Source organism: Phyllostomus discolor, chromosome 1 (assembly GCF_004126475.2).
Source record: "Phyllostomus discolor isolate MPI-MPIP mPhyDis1 chromosome 1, mPhyDis1.pri.v3, whole genome shotgun sequence".
Lineage (NCBI taxonomy): Eukaryota > Metazoa > Chordata > Mammalia > Chiroptera > Phyllostomidae > Phyllostomus > Phyllostomus discolor.
Genome location: NC_040903.2, coordinates 169,796,262 through 169,822,415, shown reverse-complemented (window position 1 = coordinate 169,822,415; position 26,154 = coordinate 169,796,262). Strand labels below are relative to the sequence as shown.

General features: G+C 35.6%; 1 protein-coding gene across 5 annotated transcripts; it reads left to right on the top strand.

Moving 5' to 3' along the window:
* The first annotated feature begins 741 nt into the window (after positions 1-741).
* Positions 742-25,975, top strand: BNIP2 (BCL2 interacting protein 2). Of its 5 annotated transcripts, XM_028506019.2 has the most exons (11): positions 742-945; positions 9,515-9,621; positions 10,400-10,467; positions 10,895-11,071; positions 12,732-12,908; positions 15,764-15,866; positions 16,583-16,714; positions 17,811-17,897; positions 18,018-18,116; positions 18,888-18,923; positions 21,385-25,975. In XM_028506019.2, exons 2-11 carry the CDS (start codon positions 9,572-9,574, stop codon positions 21,434-21,436), a joined length of 981 nt encoding a protein of 326 aa, XP_028361820.1. In that variant the 5' UTR covers positions 742-945; positions 9,515-9,571; the 3' UTR covers positions 21,437-25,975. The 5 variants fall into 5 exon arrangements, 4 of the variants coding, with proteins under 4 accessions (XP_028361820.1, XP_028361821.1, XP_035890124.1 ...); XM_028506020.2 differs by lacking the exon at positions 18,888-18,923 and having other exon boundaries at positions 751-945; XM_036034231.1 differs by lacking the exon at positions 18,888-18,923 and having other exon boundaries at positions 755-945; positions 18,018-18,173.
* The last annotated feature ends 179 nt before the right edge of the window (positions 25,976-26,154 follow it).

The following is a 26,154-nucleotide window of genomic DNA, read 5'->3' as shown; positions in this document are numbered from 1 at the left end:
TAACATTTCTGAGAAGGACTATGATGTTCTCCAAATCAATCTTACTTCCTTGAAGCTGTAGGGCAGGATTGCTATTCAAAGTATGACCCACAAACCTGGGCCCTTCAGAGAAGTGTTTGTTGCTTTGTCTACCTCAAGAATAGCACAGAAGTTGAGAATAAGGATTTAGCAACCCTGATGGATATTTTACAGGTAATTGATGGCTACTGGCTGTAATGAAAAAATATTTGTCATATTTTTATCTTACCAAAGCATTATCCACAATTAATTGGAAATTTTAAAAAATAATAAATCGATCGCTTCCTACGTAGTTTAAGAATTTTCTTTACTGTTGTAAAGCTGTTCGCCCTCGAGTTTACCAAACTCGGGATTCTTCTGAGTTCTAGTTCCCCATAACCAGGCCTCAGATACGACTTTTCCTCCCTTCATTTTATCCATGTTACAATATACAATTACTGCAGCGATCAATGCCAACATAAATAACGTTAAAGTGGCTGTTTGAAACGCTAGCCTGCGTCCCAGCGCAGGTTGAGGATGCGCCTGCACCACAAAGAAACCCCCAAAAAGAGCCAGCAGGACTCGCCAGCCCAACCGACCAGCCCTAGAGGGAGAGAAGCCTCCCGCGCGCGCATGCGCAGGCGGTAGTGCTGAGAGGGCGGAGAGAAGGACTCTAGGGTTTCAAGAAAACGCCACGCCTCCGCCGGCTGCCGCGCCTGCAGAAGGTCGGGATATAGTCACTTCCGCTGGGGCAGCTCTCTGCATCCGGGTCAGCCGCGCCGCTGCTCCTACAGCTGCATCCGTGAGCGGGTTACTTGGACTTGGGTCTCCACTGCTGTCCGAGGGGAGCGGGCTCCGCTCGGCGCTACCTTCTGCGACCTGGCCGTCAGCTCCACATCGCCGGCCTGGAGGGGCGAAGAAGACGAGGGGGCCAAGGCTTCCTCCGGGGTGAGTGAGGCCCGGGAAGGCTGAGCACGGCGGGTCCCAGCTGTGAACGAGCCTGGGGATGGCCGTCTGAGGGGCGCGTGCCTCGTGAGGGCCGGAGAGAGGCAGCCCAGAGCGTGATCCTTTGTAGGGGGCGCAATAGAACCTGCCCGGGAGGCGCTTCCCGGATCCCCGCCCAGCGTAGGCCCCCGCCCTTGGCTCGGCTCCTGTTTGCAATTGCCATCCTTGCCCCCACCACCTGCTTTTCCGTTTGTGGTGGTTGTGCTCCGGATGGAGCCTGCCCTATTCTGTGCCCCCCTGCACACACCTCGGTCTGGATGCGGTGCCTGGGACCTGTTGGTCCCCTGTTTATGCCCAGCGTCTGTCCCATTGCAGAACAAAGACGTTTAGACTTATAATGTGCTCCTACCCTCGGAGAATAAACACGAGAGCAGCATTTGTAATCAGGGTTTTAATAGACCTTCCTACGTGAAAAGCCGGGTTCGTGCGTGGATTCAGACACTATCTTGTTCCTAAATATCTAGCAAAAAATGGTTTCGGTTTCCTGGTTGCATCTGATGCTACTGGAGATCTACCAGGTCAGCTCATGTTAAATAAAAACTTTATTTAATTCTATTACGTTACTTTGAAACTTCCCTTGTTTGTCCCAGGAGCTCTTTGAGAGCCCAGCTTTTATCGTGTTCATCTGGGTAGTCGTGTGCGATTGCATTTTAGTGTTGCGTTTTCGTTCTCAGCTTTCTTTATTGGGATCTCTAATTATCCTAATGCTTAATTTCTTAATTTTCTTGATTAAACATACTCTTTCTCTAATATTCTGTAATTCCGCAGCTTGTAAGTGATAAGATCCCTCAAAATTATAACTGAAATTACCCAATGTAGTCACCTGTATATTTTCTTAATGTCCTTACACGCCTTCTTATATCTTACCATTTTACGTTTTCTCTAAGCTCTACTTCTTAGTCTGCATAATCTTCTCTATTGCAGTCTGGTATTGTTGGGGTTTAGACAGGAAGTATTACAGGTCCACTTCTGCAAACATGGTACTTGAACTAGATCATTATAAGTCACTAGGCATTACAGGACTTTTGAAGCTAAGTGTAACCAAATCTGGCATTACAACCTTAGTCTGTATTAAGTTGCCAGTGAACTGGAGACACTGTGCTGTATTGGAAATAGTCTGGGTCTGGGAATCAGGATGTAGTTTCATTTGCCTTGTATATAAGATAAAAGAGGATAATAACACCAGTGTTTTATACCAGACAAAATTGTTGGTTGCAACATATGAAACGATGAATGTGCATGTGGTTAGTAAATGTGAAAAGCACTCTTTGGGAATGCAATTCTGTTCATTCCATGTGGAGTAATGCTGGTAGAAGGAGCAGTGAGGAAGGAAGGCATCCAAGAAAGGAAGTAGTATATTTAGCCAAATCTGATAAATTAACTTTGGCTGGCAGTGGATTGAAAAATGTCTTTCAATCAAAGTGGATTGAAAAATATCCTATAAAGCAGAATACTAGTAATAATATGATGATAGTAATATTCCAAAGTTACAATAATTGTAACTACAACAAAGTGTTAGAGATTAGTTATTAGACCTAATCATTTTAAAGGTCTCAGCGTGTCCAGTGTGGTCTGCTTACCGTAATTTAATAAATGTGCCTTTTATAGATGGGATATATTATCCTTTGCTTTATCTTCACGATTTTGAGAAAAGTCAGCACCATTGTAATTTTTCTAGAATTTTGTGTTAACATTTCTGATAGAGTTTCTCATTTCATTCTTTGTTTTAATGGATGTATAATTGACGTAAAGCATTAGTTTCAGATGTACAACATGATTTGATATTTGTATATAATGTGAAATGATGACCACAATTAAGTCTAGTTAATATCTATCACCGTACATAGTTGATAACTTTTTTCTTGTGATAAGAACTTTTAAGATCTCTCTTAGCAACTTACAAATATATAATACAGTATTATTATTTATATTCACCATGTTGTATATTATATCCCCAGGACTTATTTTATAATCAAAATTTGTACCTTTTGACCCCCTTTACTCATTTTGCCCACTACCCCATCCCCACCCCCTGCCTCACTTTTGGCAACCACCAGTCTGTTCTCTGTATCTGTGAGCTCAGTATTGATTTTTTGTTTTGGGGGAGTGTTTTTGTTGCTTTTTAGATTCCACATGTATGTGAGGTCATACAGTATTCATATTTCTTTGAGTTATTTCACTTGGCATAATGCCCACATGATCCATTCATGTTGCAAATGGGAAGGTTGTCCTTTATAAAAAAATTTTAAGGAACTTTTATACGGTTTTCCACGGTGGCTGCACCAGTTTACATTCGTACCAATAGTGTGCAAGGGTTCTTTTTTCTCTACATCTTCTCCAGTACTTGTTATTTCTTGTCTTTTTTAATAGTAGCCACTCTAACAGGTGTGAAGTGACATTGTGTCCTTGCTTTCAAGAAAGCAATGACCAGAAAGCATGTAGCATTTTTCCAGGGGTGATTAGTGATCTTTGTAAAGACATAAGATGGCCTAAATTATTTTTCTGTAGTACTGACAGTGTTGCCAACCTCCTGGGAGAAAGCAAACATAAATATTTAGAATGAATCCCTTTCACTTAAATGGGGAAGTGAAAAGATTGCCCGGGCTTCTTTTTGCCAACTGTTTGTTTTTGGCATAGATGTGGTTACTGACACCTATGCCAGCAGCATTGTTAAGCTCCATAATGGTTAATATTTAATTTTGCTTTATATTGCTAAGCTGCATGGGGAAATCCCTTTCTTTGTTGTGAAGCTGTGTCAGGAGGAAACCCATTATCTCCTTGATTTTTAACTTCACTAAGGTGAACAACTATTTTACGTTTATCTCTGTGACCTCCACTCATAACTGGCATAAGTAGTGATGTGCCACAACTACCACAAGTCTGTTGAGAAATCAGGTTATTTTAACAAAGATTATCTTAAAGTGTTATTTTCTCATTCTGATTTACAAAGTCTATGAACAAAAAATGGGAAACATCCACAGTTAACTTGTAAGTCAGCAATATCCTCGTTTCCTTCAAAGCACTTGTGCTTATATTGCTTCTTTCTTGTTTGTTTCCTGTTCTTAGAGCAGCTAATGATAAAGTGCTTCCAAGAACAGTACTCTTTGTGTTGTTTCAACTGTTTTTATCTAACTAATGTACTTTTCTTCCAAAGTCTGTGATGAGATGGTGAATCTATCTTTATCTTTACTTCTAGGTTTTGTTTAACTGGCTGGTGGGATATTTTATTTATTTTTTAATATATTTTATTGATTATGCTTTACAGTTGTCCCGTTTTTCCCTCCCCTTTTTTTCCCCTCCACCTTGCACCACCCCTCCCACCAGCATTCACCCACCTTAGTTCATGTCCATGGGTCATACATACAAGTTCTTTGGCTTCTCCATTTCCCATACTATCCTTAAATTCCCCCTATCTATTTTGTACCTACCATTTATGCTTTTTTTGCCCTGTACCTTTTCCTCCATTCTACCCTTCCCCCCGCACCCCCACCCCCCAATAACCTTCTATGCGATCTCCATTTCTGTGATTCTGTTCCTGTTCCAGTTGTTTGCTTAGTTTAGTTTTGGTTTTGGTTTTTAGGTTCAGTTGTTGATAGTTTTGAGTTTGTTGTCATTTTACTGTTCATATTTTTTATCATTTTTTCTTAGATAAGTTCCATTAACATTTCATGTAATAAGGGCTTGGTGATGATGAACTCCTTTAACTTGACCTTATCCAGGAAGCACTTTATCTGCCCCTCCATTCTGTGATAGCTTTGCTGGATAGAGTAATTTTGGATGTAGGTCCTTGCCTTTCATGACTCTGAATACTTCTGTCCATCCCCTTTCTTAGCCTGCAAGGTTTGTTTTGAGAAATCAGCCAATAGTCTTATGGGAACTACTTTGTAGGTAACTGTCTCCTTTTCTCTTGCTGCTTTTAAGATTCTCTCCTTATCTTTCATCTTGGGTAATTTAGTTATAATGTGCCTTGGTGCATGCTTCCTTGGGTCCAACTTCTTTGGGACTCTGAGCATCCTGGACTTCCTAGAAGTCTATTTCCTTTGCCAGATTGGGGAAGGTCTCCTTCATTATTTGTTCAAATAAATTTTCAATTTGTTGCTCCTTTTCTCCTTCTGACATCCCTGTGATTCAGATGTTGGAACGTGTAAAGGTGTCCTTGAGGTTCCTAAGCCTCTCCTCATTTTTTGAATTCTTGTTTCTTCATTCTGTTCTGATTGAATGTTTATTTCTTCTTCCTGGTCCAAATCATTGATTTGAGTCCCAGTTTCCTTCCCATCACTGTTCATTCCCTGTACATTTTCCTTTATTTCACTTTTCATAGCCTTCACTTTTCCCCCTATTTTGCAACCATACTCAACCATTTCTGTGAGCATCCTGATTATAGGGTGTTTTGAGCTCTGTATCTGATTGACTATCCCTTTGTCACTTAGTTCTATTTTTGTAATTTTGATCTGTTCTCTCATTTGGGCCATATTGTTTTTTTCTCAGCATGCCTGTTACATAGTAAGGGGCGGAGCCTTAAGTATTTGCCAGGGCAGGGCAACCCACTTGGCTGCATTGTGGTGCTATATGTGGGGGCGGGGGTCAGAGAGGGAACAATGCTGCTTGCTTAGCTCTTGGCTGGCTTTCAGTCGCTTCCCTAACTACCCACAAGCAGATTGGGCCCTTCTGGTGCTGATTCCCAGGTGGGTGGGTTTGCGTACATTCTAGGGCTCTATGGGTCTCTTCAAGGAACTCTCCTGTAAGGCTGGGAGTTGTTCCCACTGCTGCAGCCCCCACAGGTGTTTACAGCCAGAGGTTTTGAGGCTTTATTTCTCACACTGGAACCCTGGGTAGCACTATCTGTCTCACTCCCCATTTGCTCCTTCCGGTCTATCCGAACACAAATGTGGGACCTCCCAGTCCACCAGTCGCCGCTCCACCTGCCCCAGTCCTCTAGCCACCACCTTGCTGAGAGTACCCTCTGTCCCAGCTGCCCATCTCTGCCCCTCCTACCAGTCTGGATGGATGTTTCTTCTTTAACTCCTTGGTTGTTGGGCTTCTGTACAGTTTGATTTCTGGCAGTTCTGGCTATTTTTTTTGTTTTGTTTTCGAATTTGTTGTTGTCCTTCTTTTGGTTGTGCAGGAAGGCAAAGTGTATCTGCCTATGCCTCCATCTTGGCCGGGAATCCTAACTAGCTTATTTAATTACCCCCAAACTAAATATCCATGTTTATGCACTGTGATGTATTAACATCACATGATTTCAATATGTTACTAAAGTAAACATTGAGTGAATGGGCTGAATAGACATTTCTCCCAAGAAGACATGCAAATGGCCACAGATATGAAAAGATGCTCAACTTCACTACTGTTAAGGAAATGTAAATCAAAACTACAATGAGATGCCACCTCACACCTGTTAGAATGGCTGTTATCAATAAGACAATAACAATTGTTGGAGGGGTTGTGAAGGAAAAGGGAATCCTCATTCACTGCTGGTAGAAATGCAAACTGGTATAGCCACTATGAAAAACAGTATGGCAGTTCCTAAAAAAATTAAGAATAGAGTTACCATATGACACAGTAATCCTTATTCTGGGTATCTGCCTCTAAAAACTCAAAAAAACATTGCTTCACAAAATTATATGCACCCCTATGTTCATTGCAGCATTATTCACAGTGGCCAAGACGTGGAGACAAAGTGTCCTTTGATAGAGGATTGGGTAAAAATGATGTTGTACATATGTACCACGGAATACTACCCAGCCATGAGAAAAGGTGAAATACTCCCATTTGTGACAACATGGATGGACCTTGAGAATATTTTGCTGAACAAAATAAGTCACTGAGAAAAAGCTAAAAATCATGATTTTACGTATGTAGGATATAAAACTGAAACTCATGAACAGAGACAACAGTATGGTGGTTACCAGAGGGAGGGGGTGGTTTAGGGTAAAAGGGACCAAATATATGGTGATAGAAATGATTTGACTTTGGCTGGTGGCACACAGTGCAATATACAGATTATGTATGATGGAAATGTATACTTCAAACATACGATCTTGCTAAACCAGTGTCACTCCCATAAATTTAATTTCTAAAAAATTGAAAAATAAGCCTAAGAGGTTGAGCAAAACATAGGCTTCCTATCCAGTGTCATACCTTACAATTAAATATTTACTCATTTTGCTAATATTTACAGGCCTGTTCTTTGCCATGCATTGTGCTGGGTGTTGGGGATATAGTGGTAGCAACTTTGAGTTACTGCTTTTATTTTTGAAATATTAAATATTTTTCTGAGTATGTGGGATATTTAAGAAAGATGCCCAGAACATCCTGATATTTTCCAAACACCTAGTAAAAAGAGACAATAGAAAGCTTTCTGATTATTGAGTTTAGGGAAATATATTAGTTCACGTTAGAGTATCAAATAAATTCAATAAATATTAAAAGAGAAAACATTGAGCCCTGGCTGGCGTGGCTCAGTGGATTGAGTGCGGGCTGCAAACCAAAGTGTTGCAGGTTCAATTCCCAGTCAGGGCACATGCCTGGGTTGCAGGCCACGGCCCCCAGCAACCGCACATTGATGTTTCTTTCTCTCTCTCTTTCTCCCTCCCTTCCCTCTCTAAAATAAATAAATAAAATCTTAAAAAAAAAAAAAAAAAGAAAGAAAGAAAACGTTGAGAAGTGTAGTAAATTAAAATTTTGGAAGAGATTCAGTTTTCAGCCTTTAATAACAGAATGTTTCCATCTCACATGAGCATAATTAGAGTAATAAGTATTGAATCTTGGGGCTTTTGGGCCATAATTTTGGGTTGGTTTGTTTACTAGTACTGTATTCTAAGTAGAGGAGGCTGCGTGTTAACATAGGTATCCCTTTTTTTAATTTTCCTCTCTACAGAGGAAGAGTTGCTATCAGAGAACAACCTATGAAGTGATCAGTGAAGATGTATGCTAATTATTTTAAAGCATAGGCTATGTATTAGAAACAGAGAAGATCCAAAATACATCAAGATTATTGTACTTTAAGTGTTTTTAGTTAATTTTTCAAAATTGCATGGCTCACTGTTTTACCAGAGAATTAAAAATGCCTTTCTCCTATATATAAATTAACTTTTTGAAGCAGATTTGTTGATGAGAGAAAGACAGCATTTACCATTTTTCCATATTAACAGTTGAGTCCTCAACAATTTAAAGCTTTTGAGAATGTTTGAAGCCTTCCCTTGAGCATAAATAGAAATTCAAACTGGGAAGAGAGCCTCCCACCCTTGGCAGAGATATGAATATAGTTCATCATGTAAAATCTTTATAGAAAATGTCCAGTGCACCATAATTTTATTGTTCTAGAACATGATGCTTTTTCTTTATAACTTTGTGCATCTTTTGTGTATTATAATGACATAGCAGATAAAGCAACCATGTCTTTGTTTTGGAAGAAGACTATTGTTTAAGTGAATGTGCATGGCTTGCACCACTTATTTTATATGATAAGTATTTTTAAAGTTATTTATACATGGTGTTAAATCAAATAGTTTGGAAAGATTTACTATGAAAAGAATCAGTCATTCTCCCCATCCCATGCTTTTTCTTCTACTGGTGTAAACTACTTTTAACTTTGTTTTTAATACTTCTAGTGATATCTTGTGTTGCTTTCTCACTTAAGAAATACTATATGTTTTACTGCTTTTTTAAATAAATAACTTTAGACATCTGTTAACTTACTCTAATGTAAATGAACTAAATACTAATTTATACCTCTTGCCCCCTAAAGTTGTCAATTTTTGTTGCACTGTTAAACAGTTGATCTTCATGCCTTCTTAAATAATACATTTAAATCTCTATTTTTTATTCTGTATTTAAATCTCTGTTTCTTATTCCATCAACCAAAACAGTCTTCAAGTTCCACACTTTGTAAAATGAGTATCTTGGAACCCACATTCTTCCTTGGAAAACTAAAACTAAAATTTATGGCTTAAGTTAAAACATGTAGTTGCATGAACAAAAGTATTTACTAAGTTCAGTTTGTGAAAACTTATGCTGAACTACAGATGAGGAAGGCTTGGTATAGATATGAAGCAAATCAAAATGTAGCATAATTCATTTACTGGACAGTTAGTTACTGGACGGTGGCTCAGGAATTGTGGTTATTGAAACTAGAAGAGGAAATACAGATGATAGCACACCACTTGGCTCTGCTGAATCATGAGACCATAAATGCTATTTCCTAGTGTTCAGTTTCTAGCATCAAGCTCTATCCACAGAAAAAGTATGGATCCAGAGTAGAGAACATAGTTATTTACTTTTATTCCTTGCCCCACCCCCATTTTAAATCACACGCACACACATATATATTGTTTTTTGTTCTAATGTTTTTTAAATGGTAGTTGCAACCAAATAAGTTGATTTCATGACCAGACCATCGAGCTAAAGCTAGAGGTATGGTCTAAAGTATAAGATTACTGTACCTTCTCAGCTGATAAAAAGTAAAATGAAAAATAAGTTGTTACCTAATTTTTTTCTCTTTTCACAGGACGTTGGCTCTCTGGATTACCAGGAGTTGGCAGTTGACATTGAGTCCAAGCTGAGGATGGAAGGTGTGGAACTTAAGGAAGAATGGCAAGATGAAGATTTTCCGATGTGAGCAGTGCTTTTAAATGGAAACAGATTAGAACAAAACTTCAAAATTTCTATACTGTGATGCCCCGTATTAAATGAATATTGGGCTTACTTTTCTGCTGTTAAGAAAAAACTTCTTACATAAATAAGCAAGGATTTCCTAGATCATCTGGCCAGCTACCTTGACACATTGGCATTTTTATTTACAATTATATTGGCACCAGTTGGGTTGATAGGAAAAAGAGCAAAAGCAGATTTTTGTTCCAATTTTACTGAGAAATAATTGACATACATCACTCTGAATTTAAGACATACAGCATGATAGTTAGCAGACCTTATATTTAAATGACGTTACCACATCATCAAGGTCAGAGAACCAAATAGTGCACCGTAAGGTCTCTTTGAAGTTGCAAAGGATTGGTGGGAGTACTGCGTCATTGCATAGTACTTGGTGATAATAGTAATAATGGAAATGCTAATACTCAAAGGAATTGTAGCTATCATTACCGTATTCCCATTGTGCGTAACAGTTTAGCTTCATTATACATTGTATCATATATCACATTAAATTCATGCATCTAATTGCTGTTTGTAGGTTTATAATTTTTATATTTGTTTTATAGTGGTATTTAAGGGCAGTTACATAAGGAAAAGTGGTTTGTAAAATACTAAATCTTAAGAAACACTGCTTTATTCAGTCTTCCACATATTGTTTCTATTAGCTATTTTTAATAGAGCTTAGAACTTTTAAAAAAATGTATGTAATTTCTTGATTAAATAGTATGTCTGTGCCTTCTAGACCTTTACCAGAAGATGATAGTATTGAAGCAGATATATTAGCTGTAACTGGACCAGAGAGTCATCCGGGTAAGTACTTGACACTTTTAGTTTCAGTAAAATGATAGACTTTGTGCTATTTTTTAAACTTTTTCTTTTTTGTTAAGGAAAAAAAATAATGCTCAGCTGTTGTGCTATCATAGGGAGCCAAAGGATAAGTCGAATGTTGAGGGGAAAAAATTTTGGAATACTTTGGAGTATTCTGGGATTTTCTACACTGTAGGGATAAGAGATCATTTTTAGTGGTCAGAGGTGGCTGTGAGATCTTCCTCTATGTAAAAAGACACATCCTTGTTGGGGGACATTATCTTGCCATGATGTAGAAGCAGTAGCGATCAGAACCCAGAGTTGCAAATTAGTGCTTTGGGATTGTGTTTAATTGTTATTTTTCCTAAGGATGAAGTGGGCATTTAAGCATTCCTTCTAATACATTTTTTACTTGGTTTACCCATTCCAGACTCACTAGAAGTTAATGGAAATAAAGTAAAAAAGAAACTAATGGCTCCAGACATTAGCCTGACCCTGGACCCTAGTGACGGCTCTGTGCTGTCAGATGATTTGGACGAAAGTGGGGAGATCGATTTAGATGGCTTAGACACGCCATCGGAGAACAGCAATGAGTTTGAGTGGGAAGGTAAATGTTCTGTTGCTTTTATCTGACCTTTGTTAATGAATGTTTTGTCTTTCTATACACACATGTTTTTGTAATGGCATTCTCATAGTAGGATAATTTTAAAGACTTAAAGCTTGATCATGAAACCAATTAAAAGTAATGATTAAGGGATTTTGTTGAAATGCAATATTATTCTTTATAAAGTTCATGTATTTTTTAATAAATTGTGAAATTCTGATAACACCAAATATTCTCATGGCTTTCAAATTATTTATAGTAGATTACACCGGTGGCTTTATTTTTTTCTTTATTGACCAATGCCATAAAATTGTGCTTTTTCATGGTTGCTCCCAAAATACTGTTTGATAACTACAGTATATTCTTATGTTCAATTTATCAGCAAAAAAAAACAAAAAAAAGCTTTGAAGAGACACATACTTTAGGTGATGTGCTGAAAGTGGTTAAGGATTTGTAGAGTGGGAGTTTTTTAGGGTGATTTTTTTTTAAACAGGTTTGCCTGATAGTGCATATCTGTAAACAGCCAGCTTGAATTGGTGTGTGCTCTAGCCCCCACCTTTCTGGACCTCATCATTCGTTATTGGGAATCCGAAGGAATTTGCATGTGTTTTGCTTCGCGTGCTTTCTTTAATTAGATAATTGTTGTTTACAGTATCTTTGTACTGTTAATAATTTTTATATATATATTCTATCTTTAAAGTGATTTTTACTTCACTGTTTAGTGCTAAGTATGTTATCTGCAGTGAAGAGTAAGGTCCTTGATAATGCTGTATCTTTTGTTCCTTTTTTTCTTCCCTGTTTTACTGGTTCAATAAGCAGTCCAGGAATGAGCAATATTTTATAAAGATACTGAAAGTTTTCTGCCTATGTGTTTTGTCTCTTCTTTCTTTAATGCTGCTGTAGTCATTTCCTGGAAGGATATTTTCCGTTAACAGCTTTATCTTGGAAACAAACAACTAACATGCAGTAGGTCCCCCCTCCCCCCATCTTTTGGTAAGGACTATGATACTAAAATTTTGAAAATCATTACATCATTAAAAATCAGCTAAAATGCAATCTTGAAATACAAATTACACTTAATCATTGGTGCCTATGCTTTGGCTAATGTCAATTTAAAATACACTTTTGCATGTATACTTAAATATTATCAATAAATTTATGCTTAAAAATTGATCAAATGAGAAATAATTATTGACTAGTTAACCACTTTCTACAGGTATTATAATATTTGGAGAATAATTTATGTGCTCAACAACAAAAAATGATCGTCTCCTAGATAATTAAATAACCTACAGTGTTGACAACTGTCAAGGACAATCTTATAAACAGAATGGGAAAGGCATTGTAGGGCCAATGTGCTAAGATTTTGATGACTATATGAATTATCTTTTCTGAACTTGTGGATATACCTTGTAATGTGATTAGGTGCTTTCTGAATTAGGCAATACAAAAAAAGTTAAAGAACCATGATTTCCAAACATAAAATGACTTCATATCAAGAGCAAGCCTTTCCTTCTGTTACAGAAAAAATATTTTAAATTCCACAGGAAGTATAATGAAACATTCTCCAAACATTCTAATTAGAGAGCAAAGTGGTTAACATGTAATTTTATTTTTGTGGTATAAATAACCATTTGGGATTCAAAACTTCTTATTTTGATAGATGATCTTCCAAAACCCAAAACTACTGAAGTTATTAGAAAAGGCTCAATTACCGAATACACAGCAGCAGAGGAAAAAGAAGATGGACGACGCTGGAGAATGTTCAGAATTGGAGAACAGGACCACAGGGTTGATATGAAGGCAATTGAACCCTATAAAAAGGTTATCAGTCATGGAGGTAAGAATTACCAAAGATCGTTAAGATTTTTTTAATGCAATATCAGAAAACTGAATGCTTAAAGAAGCTCTCCCTTGAGAAATTACATAATTTTGAAATCATAATAAACACCATGCCATTTTAGAAACATAACAGATTTGAAGTAAAAGGATAAAAATCAACATTTAAAATCATTAATACATGCACATAGCAACTTCAAAAAGTCTAAGAATGTGCAGTGAAAACTATCCCTCCCACCCTGCCCCTTGACACTGCCCTCCAAAACTGAGACTTTCTCCCCTGTTTTAGCCATTTATAATTTACATGCAGTGGAATGTTTTAATCTATTTTTGTAGCATTTGCAAATTTTTCCAGCTTCTCTGAGATATAATTGACATGTAACATTGTATTGTAAGTTTAAAGATGTATGCAGCATGTTGATATGAGACACTTAAATATTGTAGAGTGATTTCCACCATAGCCTTACCTCACCTGCATCAGATCACATAATCATCATTTCTTTTTTGTGATAAGAACATTTAAAATCTACTTTCTTAACCCTGGCCAATATGGCTCCGTTGGCTGAAGCATCGTCCTGTGGGCCAAGTAGTTGCAAGTTTGATTCGAGGTCAGAACACATGCCTAGGTTGTAGGTTTGGTCCCTGGTCGGGGCATGTACAAGAGGAAACCGGTCGGTCAGCATTTCTCTCTCATGTCAATATGCGAGGAATGAGAAGTAAAAAAAATTAAAAAGAACCTACTTTCTTAGCAAGATTCAAATACAGAATTCAGAATTATTAATAACTGTTGTCACCATGCCGTATATTAGATTCCCCAAAACGTATTCATCTTCTAACTGCAGGTTTGTGCTCTTTGTCACATCTCCCCTTTTCCCTCAGCCCGTAGTAACCACCCTTCTGTCTCTTTCTGTTTCTGTGGGTTCGACTTCTTTAGATTCCACATACAAGTGATACTATATTTGTTGTTATTCTGTCTGACCTATTTTATGTCACTTACGAATGTTCTAACCTTAAGTGTACAGTTCATCGAGTTTTGATAAATACCCGTGTATACCCACATATAGCCTACATCCCTAGACAGGTAGAGAGCATTGTCACTGCCCCCGAAAGTTCTCTATACTCCCTCCCAAGGACTGCCTCTCCAGTAAGCACTGTTCTCATGCATACCCCATGATTAGTTTTGCCTGTTTTCAAATTCGTGTCACTGGAGTCATATGGTGTATATTCTTTGGTCTACTTTTCCTCAGCATAATGTTTTTAAGGTTCATCCATGTAGTTGTATGTGTCCATAGTTCATTCCTTTTTCCTGCTTAGTGGTTTTTCCATTGCATGGGTAAACCAGTTTGCTTATCCATTCTTCTTTTGGTGGACATGTGAGTTGTTTCCAGTTTGAGCTATTACGGTTAAAACTGACGTGAACACTCTTGAACAATCTTGTGGATGTAAGTAAAACCTGGTTTTTTAAACTATGGCTCTTAATTTACCTTAAAACCCTGAACAAATATTTCATCTTTACCACAAAGTAGAGAACCAGTTCATTCCACATTTTTATGGAGTATGTAATTTGCATATTTGAACAATCTACAAAAATATAAGGCTTTGTCCCGTAAGAAATCTACAAGTCAGGAAAAGCTATGAAGTGCAATTGTAACTTCTATCAGTCTGAATGCTATATATAGAAGTTTATTTACTTCCACTTTGTATAAATAGTGCCAGAAAATTGGTGGTAGCCAAAATGCAACTCACCCTTGTCATGTTACCTGAAGTCCTCCTATTGCAGGCAGGGGTCCACCTGGGTTAAGCTGATGGGGTTTTTTCACATAAAATTATTTCCATTTAACTTACTCTCTGCCAAATTTACCCCCCTGCTTATTTCTGTACTCTTCATTCATCTGAGAGCAAACCACTTGAATGTCTGCAGTTACATTATTCTACCTAATTTAATCTTATCCAGATGAAAAATAAATGATAATCTTGGGTCAGGAAGTCTACAGATGCATTAATTCAGCTAGTTCATAGGAAGTAGGTTTTGAGACCTACTTCATGGTTTAAACATAATATTCTTCAGAAATAATACTTTATTTTTCTTACAGGAAAATAATTAGTGCCATCGTATCCTGTTGAATTTATCAAAATATGTTTCATGACTAGGGATCAAGAAAAGTAGTTAAGATTCTAATGTACTTGGAATGTTCAAACTTTTTAATGTATGTTTGTAAGCAATAGAAATGAAAGGTAAAACAAAAATATTGTTACTGGGTACATCTTAATATCTAGATTACAATTCAAAAATACACATTTTTAGCACTGCTTTTCTTAGAATTATGTCAGAGGTACAATCTTTTCTTAGGTATTAACACCCTAAAATCTACAAAATATGGAGCAATGTTTAATGTAAAACTTTTTTTAAAAGCACCGTCTTTAACCTAAGTTGCGTAAGAATGTTTTATTGCATATAATGTTATATTGTGTCTGCTTGGATTATATCACTGTGTTTGTCTACTTATTAAAATAAGTCTGGCTTTCTGCTTATGCTGGTTAAGTGGGTTTCTGGCCGGGGCGGGTGGTGGGGGGCGCTTAATTGTTGTTCAAGTACAGTTTTCTGTCTTTTACTCCCATCCCAGCCCCGCACCCCACACCCCACACTCCGGTTTCTGGGTTTTATGCCTACCCTTTTCAAATTTTAGTGTCATCTTTTTGACAGGAGGGAATTTGAAGATCTTTCAAAAAAAATTCTTTTTGATCCAGAAGTTTGTGGAAAGTAAACCACAATACTCTTAACAACCATACAGATGTTCTCTGAAGAATCTTCAGAGTAAAATCATACTGATGATTTTATCTTTGGTTTCTTTTCAGGATATTATGGGGATGGATTAAATGCCATTGTTGTGTTTGCTGTCTGTTTTATGCCTGAAAGTGGTCAACCTAACTACAGATACCTGATGGACAATCTTTTTAAGTATGTATATCTTCACAGAAATGTTTGGACAGAATTCTGAGTTAATTAGATGCCCAATTTAAGAAAGTAAAGGTTAGCTGGATAAAAATTACAAGTATCCCATTTCTGGTTCTTTTTAAGTACTTATTCTTTGACATTATGAAACTTATCCATTTCCCAACTCAGCAGAAAAAAATTCTCATTTTAAAACTGGAAGGGTTCTTTCAGATTATCTGTTTTACCTTCTTTATTTTACATTTGAGAACACATTATACATTGAGTATAAAGAAATGACTTTTTTAATTCTCATAATTATATGGCTAAATTACATTTATCTCCAACAAAACAAATGTAACTAAGCTTACTCAGTTCTATTGTATTTCCACGAAGTCACTCTATTTCTCAAGTTAGTGAGAGTTTGTGTACCAATCACCCACTTCCACAATTACCAATCAATTATCTACAGTTTATACTTCTCCCACTATAATTTTGAAGCAAATCCCAGATACCATGTTATTTTGTGTGTAAACATTTCAATATGTATTTATAAAAGATAACCATGCTACCTCAATATAATTAATTTTATAAGTAAGTGATAAGAACTCTTTTAAAATAATCATTTTCCCAACTAATGAAGTGTTAAATTTTTCATTGAAGAGGAGGGAAGGGAACTGTATAATTTGGATAACCTAGTTTGGTTCTAAAACTATATATAAGAATTTAATTTGTTTTTTTAGGTATGTTATTGGCACTTTGGAGCTGTTAGTAGCAGAAAACTACATGATAGTTTATTTAAATGGTGCAACAACTCGAAGAAAAATGCCCAGTCTGGGATGGCTCAGGAAATGCTATCAGCAAATTGATAGAAGGTACTAAAATACAAGTTGAAAGCTAGTCTGAATAATTTATATAATGGCTTTATTATCGTACATTATTTTCTGTTGTCACTTAAAAGGTACCATTTACATACTTTCTGAATTACATTTATTAATTTCATAGAAAGTTTCTGTTTTCTCAAGACAGTATCTTAGAATGTTATGAAGGAAATTAGTTTTGATAATAGAACTTTATAGATTGAATATTTTCCTATAACTTAAATTTTGGGAAAAGATGGAAAACTTAGTACCTTTTCTGTTTTATTACATTCTCAGTTTTACCTAATTTATAGTGTTAACATATTTTATGTTAAGGTGCTTAATTAGTTGTACTCTTTCTTTGGAATGAGCTCAAGAAATGCATTCTCCTGGACTTTAGTCATCTATGCTAATATGGAAGAAACTTTGATCCTCGCATTGGTTTGATTTGACCATAGTTAGTTCAAACTAGTTTAATCTATTCAGACCCTTAATAGGTTTCTCTTCATACCTAACCATGACATGGGCTAGTTCTTGTGATTTAAAAAACAAAAACAAAACTCCTTAACAATCACTTTGAGTGTGAAGTATCTACGATAAAACAGTTATTTGGTTGCTTTAAGTTGTCTGAAATAATGCCTTTAATTTTTAATAAAATTTTAGACTTTGTAAGAACGCACAAGATCTAATATATGCTGCCTGTTACTATGGTGATTTCCACTCCCAACTTCATGGTGTTGAAGAAATTAGTATCAGTTTCCTCCCAGTCCTGAAAAATGTAAACATTTGACAGAGTCCTGGAGACAAGTGAATGTATGTTGGGAGACATTTTAACAAAAGGCTATACATAAATTTAGCCAAATGAAGTAAAGTTCATTTCACAGCAATAGGAGGGAACATCAGAATTCAAAAGTGTGGGGGGGGTTTTGTTTTGTTTTGTGGTTTGTTTGTTTTTGTCTTTGAAGGAATATCACATCTAAATGAGAACTCTTGGGTGAGGGATTTTCAAGTAATTTTTTTTGTATAAATTTCCATATACTCATTGATGTCTTAACCTTTAGCATTAGGATTTGTAGAGCTTTTTAAAATTTTCTTTCTTTTTCAACTCTAGGTTACGGAAAAACCTAAAATCTCTAATCATCGTACATCCCTCTTGGTTTATCAGAACGCTTCTGGCTGTTACAAGACCATTTATTAGGTAATGTTCTGAATGCCACTGACTTTATGAAAAAGCAGAAACACAGACTCCTTGTATGAATTTCTTGTCAGTTCTGTTGGTCAGAAATATTAAGGTAATTATTTTTATTTTCTTCCATAGCTCAAAATTCAGCCAAAAAATTAGATACGTCTTTAATTTGGCAGAACTAGCGGAACTTGTCCCCATGGAATATGTTGGCATACCAGAATGCATAAAACAGTATGTTTTGTTTTATTTCTTTAATTGTATTGGATCTTTATATTTTGATTGCAAGAGGTAAATATTTTTAATACTTTTTCTCGCTTCATATATTATACCTTATAACTTCTCTTGTTTTTATAACAAAGGAAAAGGAGAAAAAGCCATTTTCTAGCACCTTCCCCATATGTCACCATTTTCTTCAGTCATTTGAAGAAATAGTAAGAATTATTTCTGGTTGTGATTCCTTTATGTTCGTACAAACTGGTTCCAGTCTAAGAGATGATTTCCTGATTGGTCAGCACTAAAGAACATTCTCCAAACTTGAACATGCTGCTCCCCCGAGTAATTTGAGTAATTTGATTAAAAGCTCATCATGACATTAAATAATATTACTAGAGAAACAAAATATTATGAACATCAGCATAGCCTTAAAACTTTCAGGTGACTGGAATTTACTCGGTTTACCAAATTCCCTTCTATCTAAATTTTAAAAGGGCTTGGTAGAGGTTTTTAACATAAATACTTGAGTATCACGGTGCTATAATGTAAAAAAGGTTTTTTTGTTTGGGGGTTTTTTGTTTTGTTTTTAGGGGGGTGGTTATTCTGAGGTTTTAGTCTGTTTCATATATCAAAGTCAGATTTTTTAAGTCAGTTTTGATTTTCTGTGTTACTCTATGAAATACTTTTAGTTTTGCCTGCAAACTTAAATAATTTCATTTTTAGTGTGTTTTTTGAGCATTATTATCTTGATAACATGTATATTTACTGAAATAACTCTTCCCTACCAAGGTATGAAGAAGAAAAGTTAAAAAAGAAACAAAAAAGGTATATGCACACCTTGACTGGGTTGCATTTAGACTAGTCCATTTGCACTGCACAGACTAACTCTTCCTTACTGGTTGGTTAGCTTGTAGACAAAGATAATGGCATTTATAAATATAAATATACCCCAGAATCCAAGTGCAGAGTGAATCCAAAGTACCTGATGGTGAACATGGCTTGGATTCACTCTGTTTTAACACCACATATAATGCCAATTAGGAATTAAAGGCTACATAGTCCATCCCCCCTCCTTTTTGGTGTAAATACTGATGGTAAAACCAGAAAAATTACTAAGAATACTATTTAAAAAATCAGTCACTTTTAAGACCTTGTCTTTTTTGCCATATTTTTAAAATCTGTAACTTGTGCTTTTGAACTATTTGTGCACTTTTTAAAGAAATTATTTTATTTCCCTGGGGTTGATGATTATATTTAAAATGCATGTATTCTTTGGCTAACCAACATTGATTTCCTATATGCTTAAATGGCCTGCTAACCAGTCAAATTCTACATGTGACAAAATTCCTAAAAGTTCAATGTACCGTTTTAATAGTTAAACACTCTGCTTTCCATCTTATATTTAATTTTGAATAATTCTGCTTTGAGCATAACACTATTATCTATTAATACCTTGGCATAGAAGATGAAAGGCAAGGGTCTAAAACAGTTACATTTTACATAGTAATTTTTTAAAGTATAGGATTTGGATCTAACTTGTTAATGGACTTTTAAAATATTGACAAATTAGTAATACAGTTTAATACAATCTTTCTTAAGAGGTAGGGTAAAAGATTTATATGTAGTTATCATTTTGACCATCCTTAAGGAACCAATTGTAAGTAATTGCAATTGGAACATTCTTAACTTTGGACATATTTTGTCTCTGTTGATGAGCAAGAATTCATTTGACCAGGTGAGAGACTAATAGTTTTACCTTTCTGTATGACACTTTACAATGTAACAAACATTTTAACAGAGATACAGACAGTGATTTTTAGATCTTGCTAATTTCTCATTCCTTTCTAGGCATTGGTGTGCATTTGCCAGACAAGTGACTGAAATTAAAAATATAATCTGTAATTGTAGTATATTTTGAAGCCAGCTGCTTCATGGATTTCAAAATGAATTGCTTTCATTAATGAAATCTGCTGTACTCTGCCTTTTTACAAAGTTTTTAGTATTAATTTAGGTATCAGAAAAAAAGTAGAACTGTACTTTTTATTTAAATGTATTATTTGAAACCTGCCACTATTATTGATATTTTCTTTGGGGTTTTTTTTTCTTTTTTTTTTTTCTGTTTGTTTTTTTACTTTTGTTTAACCTTAATTGGAATCATTACATATCTTTCAAGCAAAAACTTCTTAGTTTTTGCACAGAGTTTAGCCTTAAAAAAATAATAAATCCTTGTTAGCTTGAAAATGATAACATTCAAGTTTTAAAAATAAAGGGGTATGTTTTTTAAAACCAAAAGTTAACAGGCTACATGTGGGGGAGCTTACTTAAGGTGACATCTCTATGATGAGTACTAAGGAGAAGGAGGGTACAAAACTGAGTGTTGACAGACAGTCATGTGTCACTTCATGATGGAATAAGTTCTGAGAAATGTGTGGGTAGACCATTTCATCACTGTGTGAACATCTTAAGCATGCACTTACACAAACCTGGATGGTACAGCCTATATATACCTAGGCCATGTGGTATAGCCTGTTACTCCTAGGCTGTAAACCTGCACAGCATATAGCTGTACTGATACTGTACATACTATAGGCAGTTGTAACAATGGTAAATGTTTATCAAAACATAGAAAAGTTACAATAAAAATATGTTGTAAAAGAAAAAAAATGATACACTTTATAGGACACTTACCATGACTGGAACCTGGAGGATGGAAGCTGCTCTGGGTGAATCAGTGTGAGTCGTGAGTGAATGTGAAGGCCTAGGACCTTACTGTATCGTACTGTGCTGCGACAGTACACTGTCACTGGGTGATAGGAATTGTAGTTCCATTATAACCTTGTGGGGCCACCATGGTCTATGAAGTCCATCGTTGACATCGTTACCTGGCACATGACTGTAAGGGGCATTTTAATGTTATCACTTAAAATCATTTTTGAGAGAACTACTTCTCTTGCCACTCTCTTTTATCAGTTAGATCCGTGCCCCACCTGTGCTACAATTCACCATTTTAGTATGCCTGTTGTAATTTACAGTTTATGTGCACTTGTATGTATTTTATAATTTTTAAAGAAACAACAGTTACATTTCTTGTCAGTGTCATCTTGACTTTAAAAATTATCTTTTCCTTGTTTAGGAAGTGTTTGGTAACCTTTTTACTATGTCTGCTTCTTGGCAAAGCTTTGTTTTTAACAGAATAATATTCTATGCTAAAAGTAATCATTACTTTTAAGAAGAAAATTACTCAGTTGCTAGTGTTTTATTATCTATATTGTTTTTCATTAAACAGAGTTGATCAAGAGCTTAATGGAAAACAAGATGAACCAAAAAGTGAACAGTAAGTTTGGCATCTAGTCCAAACAAGACTGAAGAATGTACTGATGAAGCAATGCTCTTTTTTTGCATTTATAATGCATTTATTGGCCATGATTTTTATGTAACCTGTTAAAAAATTGACTTGACTTTTTTCTCAGTGGACTTTTGTATAAGGGACTGTTCACTGCTGTATTGGTTTGCAAATCTCTTGAATTTAGCTCTTTACTAGCTATTGTATTGTAATCATTTTATATTTTGTATTGCTAAAAGCAGAGAACCACACTTTATATAAAGCAGTTTTTGCATTTGTTTATCAAACGATGCATCTTCTTCAGTAAAATATTTATATGCCTAATTGGTAAAGGAAAGAGATAATATATATTTTTATGTTCCGAGCAATATTTTTTATGTATACCTGTCTTGTAGAAGAATGTACAGGTAAATAAGAATATGATTTTGTAAAGTGCATGTTGGAGTTTTTGTGTTTTGTAAATGGTTAACTACATTTCCTGGCTAACTTAAAAAATAAAGTGTCTCATGAAGTGAGGGACAGTTCAACTGGTCCTCATGAATACCCAAAGGTCATATACATAATCTAAGTAGATTAGTATCATCCTAAGCTTCTTTATCACTTACAACTTATTTTTTCCTTAATTCAGAAGCACAAATAAAAGTGCATTGCACACTTTTTCTTTTTTAAACTTAAAGACAATTTAAAAAGCCAGTTTTAAAACTAGAGAATTTAAGAGGCTAAGAATTGAGGTATATAAGAATATATGCATATGTGGGACATTTTATCCTCTGGCCAAAAGTCAAACCTTTATAAAAATCTTTGATTTGTTCACTAATGTGAAGTAAGCTGTGTCCAGGGTATCACTCTCCTGAATCTCTGTGAGTGCAGTGTACTGTTCGGAGAATGTGTTGAGTTACTTGTTGTCATCACTTTTCTATGGAAAACAGGAACTGCTTTATTAACTGCTCTCAGTATGGGCATTTTACCAAAATACTCCCCTGTCAGTTATTTGAACTTGATAGGTGTTTGACCTAGTCAGATGTGGTGCATTATTTTCTAGATCTTAGAGCATCATTGTATTATACTATTTTGGGTGACACATTTGATACAGGATATAAACTCCTTGTTTATTTTAGTAAGTACCTTGACTCTATGTTGAAATAAATTGTACTTATGCCCCCAAACAGAAATAAATTTGCCCACACAATCATCCTAAGAGAACTGATTGGTCTAATATTGTGTCATATACTTGTGTGACTCATATACATTCGATAAACTTAGTACCCTCCTATTTGACAGTCATACCACATTCCAGCCCTTCTTACAAGGTAGTTTACAAAAGAGTGACCTGGAAGAGCAAAATTAAAGTGAATGAGAGCTCAGCTTTCAAGATTTATTCTATCCTAGACTGAAGAAGACACATGTGGCTTTTAGCATTGCCATTTTTAGTGTAAAGTTTCTGTTATAAAAGAGAATTTTTCTTTATTTTTTGTTTTCTTCAGTCAACTTGGCGTGCTAACTTAAGTCCAATTATGGGAGATGCTGGAGGATGAGATACTCCTCAGCAGCCTCCTGACTTAACTTGGATCCAGCTATAGGCAAATCCTGAACTGATGTCATAGTGAATCAAGTCCAAACCATTATCGCTTGCTCAAGTGTTAGAAACACTTTGTACTGAAAAAGTAAATTAACAGTAACTTAAGCATTCCTTCTGACCTCACCATATGAGGAGTATGAGTGAATGAATTAAATAAGAATTTAATTGTAATTAGAGTCTATATTTGTAGAGCACTTTAAGTAGCCTTTTATCTAAGTCTTCATCTTGCTCAGAGTTAGCTCAGCTTTATTAAACGGGTGGTTTTGCTCCACATCAAGTACCCAAGTTCTTCGATTTCAACACTTTGTGTTTATTTACTTTTCTTTTTGAAAGCATTGTTCCTAACTACAGATACAACTTGTTTCAAAATATGGCGGGTTTTTCTAAATTTTTTAAAAAGTAGAATTAATCTGTATTCCATTAGAACATTAAAATTCAGAGGGAACAGTGCTACCAGTGGGATGTAACGAGAGGGATATGCTGTGAATCACTAGATTCACTGGATACTTGCTCTAACCTACACCTTAACAGCATCTGCCATAGGGACATGCCCCATAGTAAATGTTTCATAATTATAAGACTTAAGATCATTACTAGTGGGTTACAAGAAGGCATTTATTGAGTTTATTTGTAGCTCTGTGACATTTTCCCCCATATCATTCGATTTTAATTTTCCACTACGGATTGAGGTCAAAGTACATGTATTTCTATTATCTTTCTGCTGGGGTCATCAATTTAACTTGATGTACCTTTCACTTTTGTCTGTTATAGTTGGGTTCTATGTGCCTCTTTGTAGTCATTAGTTTCTCAAACAAAGTTATTTGTGTTCTGCTTGGTTATACATGTTCCTAAGGAGCACCAAGGAAAGATGCTATATTGACCCCATAGTTTAAGCTTAAGTTTGTAACTTGGGGCTGGGTGGGGGGTGCAGATAATAAAGAAATGTACTCTTAAGTAGCGAGTAGCAGATAGTTGGAAAGGAAGAGAACAAAACAAGGGAAAGAAAGAAAACTAGAGAGGTAAAGAGTTAGCTGTTATCTAAATGCCACTAAATGTGCCCCTGCTACATTAAGTACTGTGCATGGCAGCTGTTGGTACCATTTTTTGTATCCAGCAGGAAAACCTGTAGGCTACACGCAGAATATATGAAGGGGGAAAAGGCTGATAATACCTATAATGAGAATTCATATTTTCCTCTGCTCTTTGTCTCTTCATATGGAAGCAAGTTTGAACAGATGGCAATTATAGTGCACAAATTAAAGTTTAGGACTAGGTTTTTTCATACTTCGTGGTTGGTAAATATTAATGTAGTCTTCCAAAAATAGACATCACTATTTAGTAACTGAATACTGAAATTTGTTGATTGACAGGTATATTTTAGCAGCTAGAATTTCTTCAACTGCAATTCCAAAATTTAAAAAGGTAAGGGATCTGGATTTTGATAGAGACTTTGTAAAATGACTATGTAGCAGTATTGTTTGGCTGTTTTTATGTGAGTGCTCAGGGAATTTGAAAGTGTTTGATTTAATGCAGGAAGTAGCTTTTTAGATTTTTTCAGTTGATACATAAATTAGCATTAGGATATATCCAGTAGAACAGGCCAGTTTCCTGATGAGACTGGTAGGCAAGGTTGTATATAACATGACAATTGCTTCATCTTTCCTTTTCCTGTGTTATGTGTAAAAAATTGCTAACATTGCTCAATCGGAAGGGCAGAGGGGATAGGCTGAAAATAGAGATTTCTACCCCATTCTATTTTCACGCCTATGTTTTTCCTGTCATACTGAGATTTTTGCAAAATGGATGACATATCTCAGAAGGATAGGATGGGTAGAGAAATTAATATACTTACAAGTTAGACCAAGTATTCTGTTAGAATTTATCTTGTCATAGAAAACAGGAATTGGGTCATTTAAGTCACTGTGAGAGAGTCAAGAATTTACATTTGCATAGGAAAGTCAGCAGGTTAGGGAAGTGGGAGATTATCTACTCAATGTTCTTAGTTCAGAAGAATTAACCTACAGAGCTTTTTACTCCCTTCTTCCTGTCCCAAGATTCTGAGTGAATTAGAGTCAGATCAATGGTGAGTCCCTTGTGTAACTTTCCTTTAAAGTTCTAAATGGTAATTGAAATAAGGTGATGTTTTGAACAGTAAGGAGTGACACTAAAATTTGAACAGAACTGTTACTTTGTTGTAACTGTATATGATAGATCTACATAATTTTTTGTATTTTGAGAACTACTTTAAAAGGCTATGAAAGTTCACATAAAGCACTTAATAGATCAAACACCAGATGAAAATCAAGGTTTAATGCTTTCAGATTAATAAAGAATTATATTAAGAAAGCTGTTTGCTTCTGATTCTGTCTTAATAAGACAATATAAGACATTTGCATTTTGAAATTTTGTTTCCATATTCAGTGTGACTTGGAAAAAATATTAACTAGCTACACCACTGCACTTTCTATATTACAGGCTTTCTAAAATTAGGTCCCTTAAATGGTTTCTTTATATACACCTAGCTAGTAAATATTGATGGTGTTCACTGCCACTGACTTGCACAGCCCTTGGGGCATCATTCAAATAAAACACAATTCAGAGTTTGTTTGATACTATCACACTTTGATAAATACTTCAAAAATCCAAATATTTTCTTACCATTGGTTCACATGTTGCCATTAGACAAAATTAATGTACTGCGATCGTTACTACTATTGAGATGATGTTGCCTCATTTAGTGCTTTCATTTTACAGTGTGAGAATTGAGTTCTGATGACTGTGTGCAAGATGTTTATGTGGTCCCTGTAAGAAATACTAGAGTTGGTCTTGATTTACTAGATATGTAATATTTTATTTTCCTTTGACTTGTTAGGAATACAATAACTTGTGTCCTGATCTGTTGCATATCGTATTTTTGCAACGTTAATGAATTTAAATAAATTAATTGTAAAGTTTGTTTTTGTCTCATTTTATCACATTTTTTTCTATCTTCCATTATGCTACTAAATTTTTGCACTGAGTTATCTTGCCTTTCAAATAGTTTTAGACCTTTACTCTTGATTCTCTTTCTATAATCTGGTGCTGCTTCCTATTGTTCAGGGGGGTGAAGAGTTCACCCGTTTAATTTTAACATT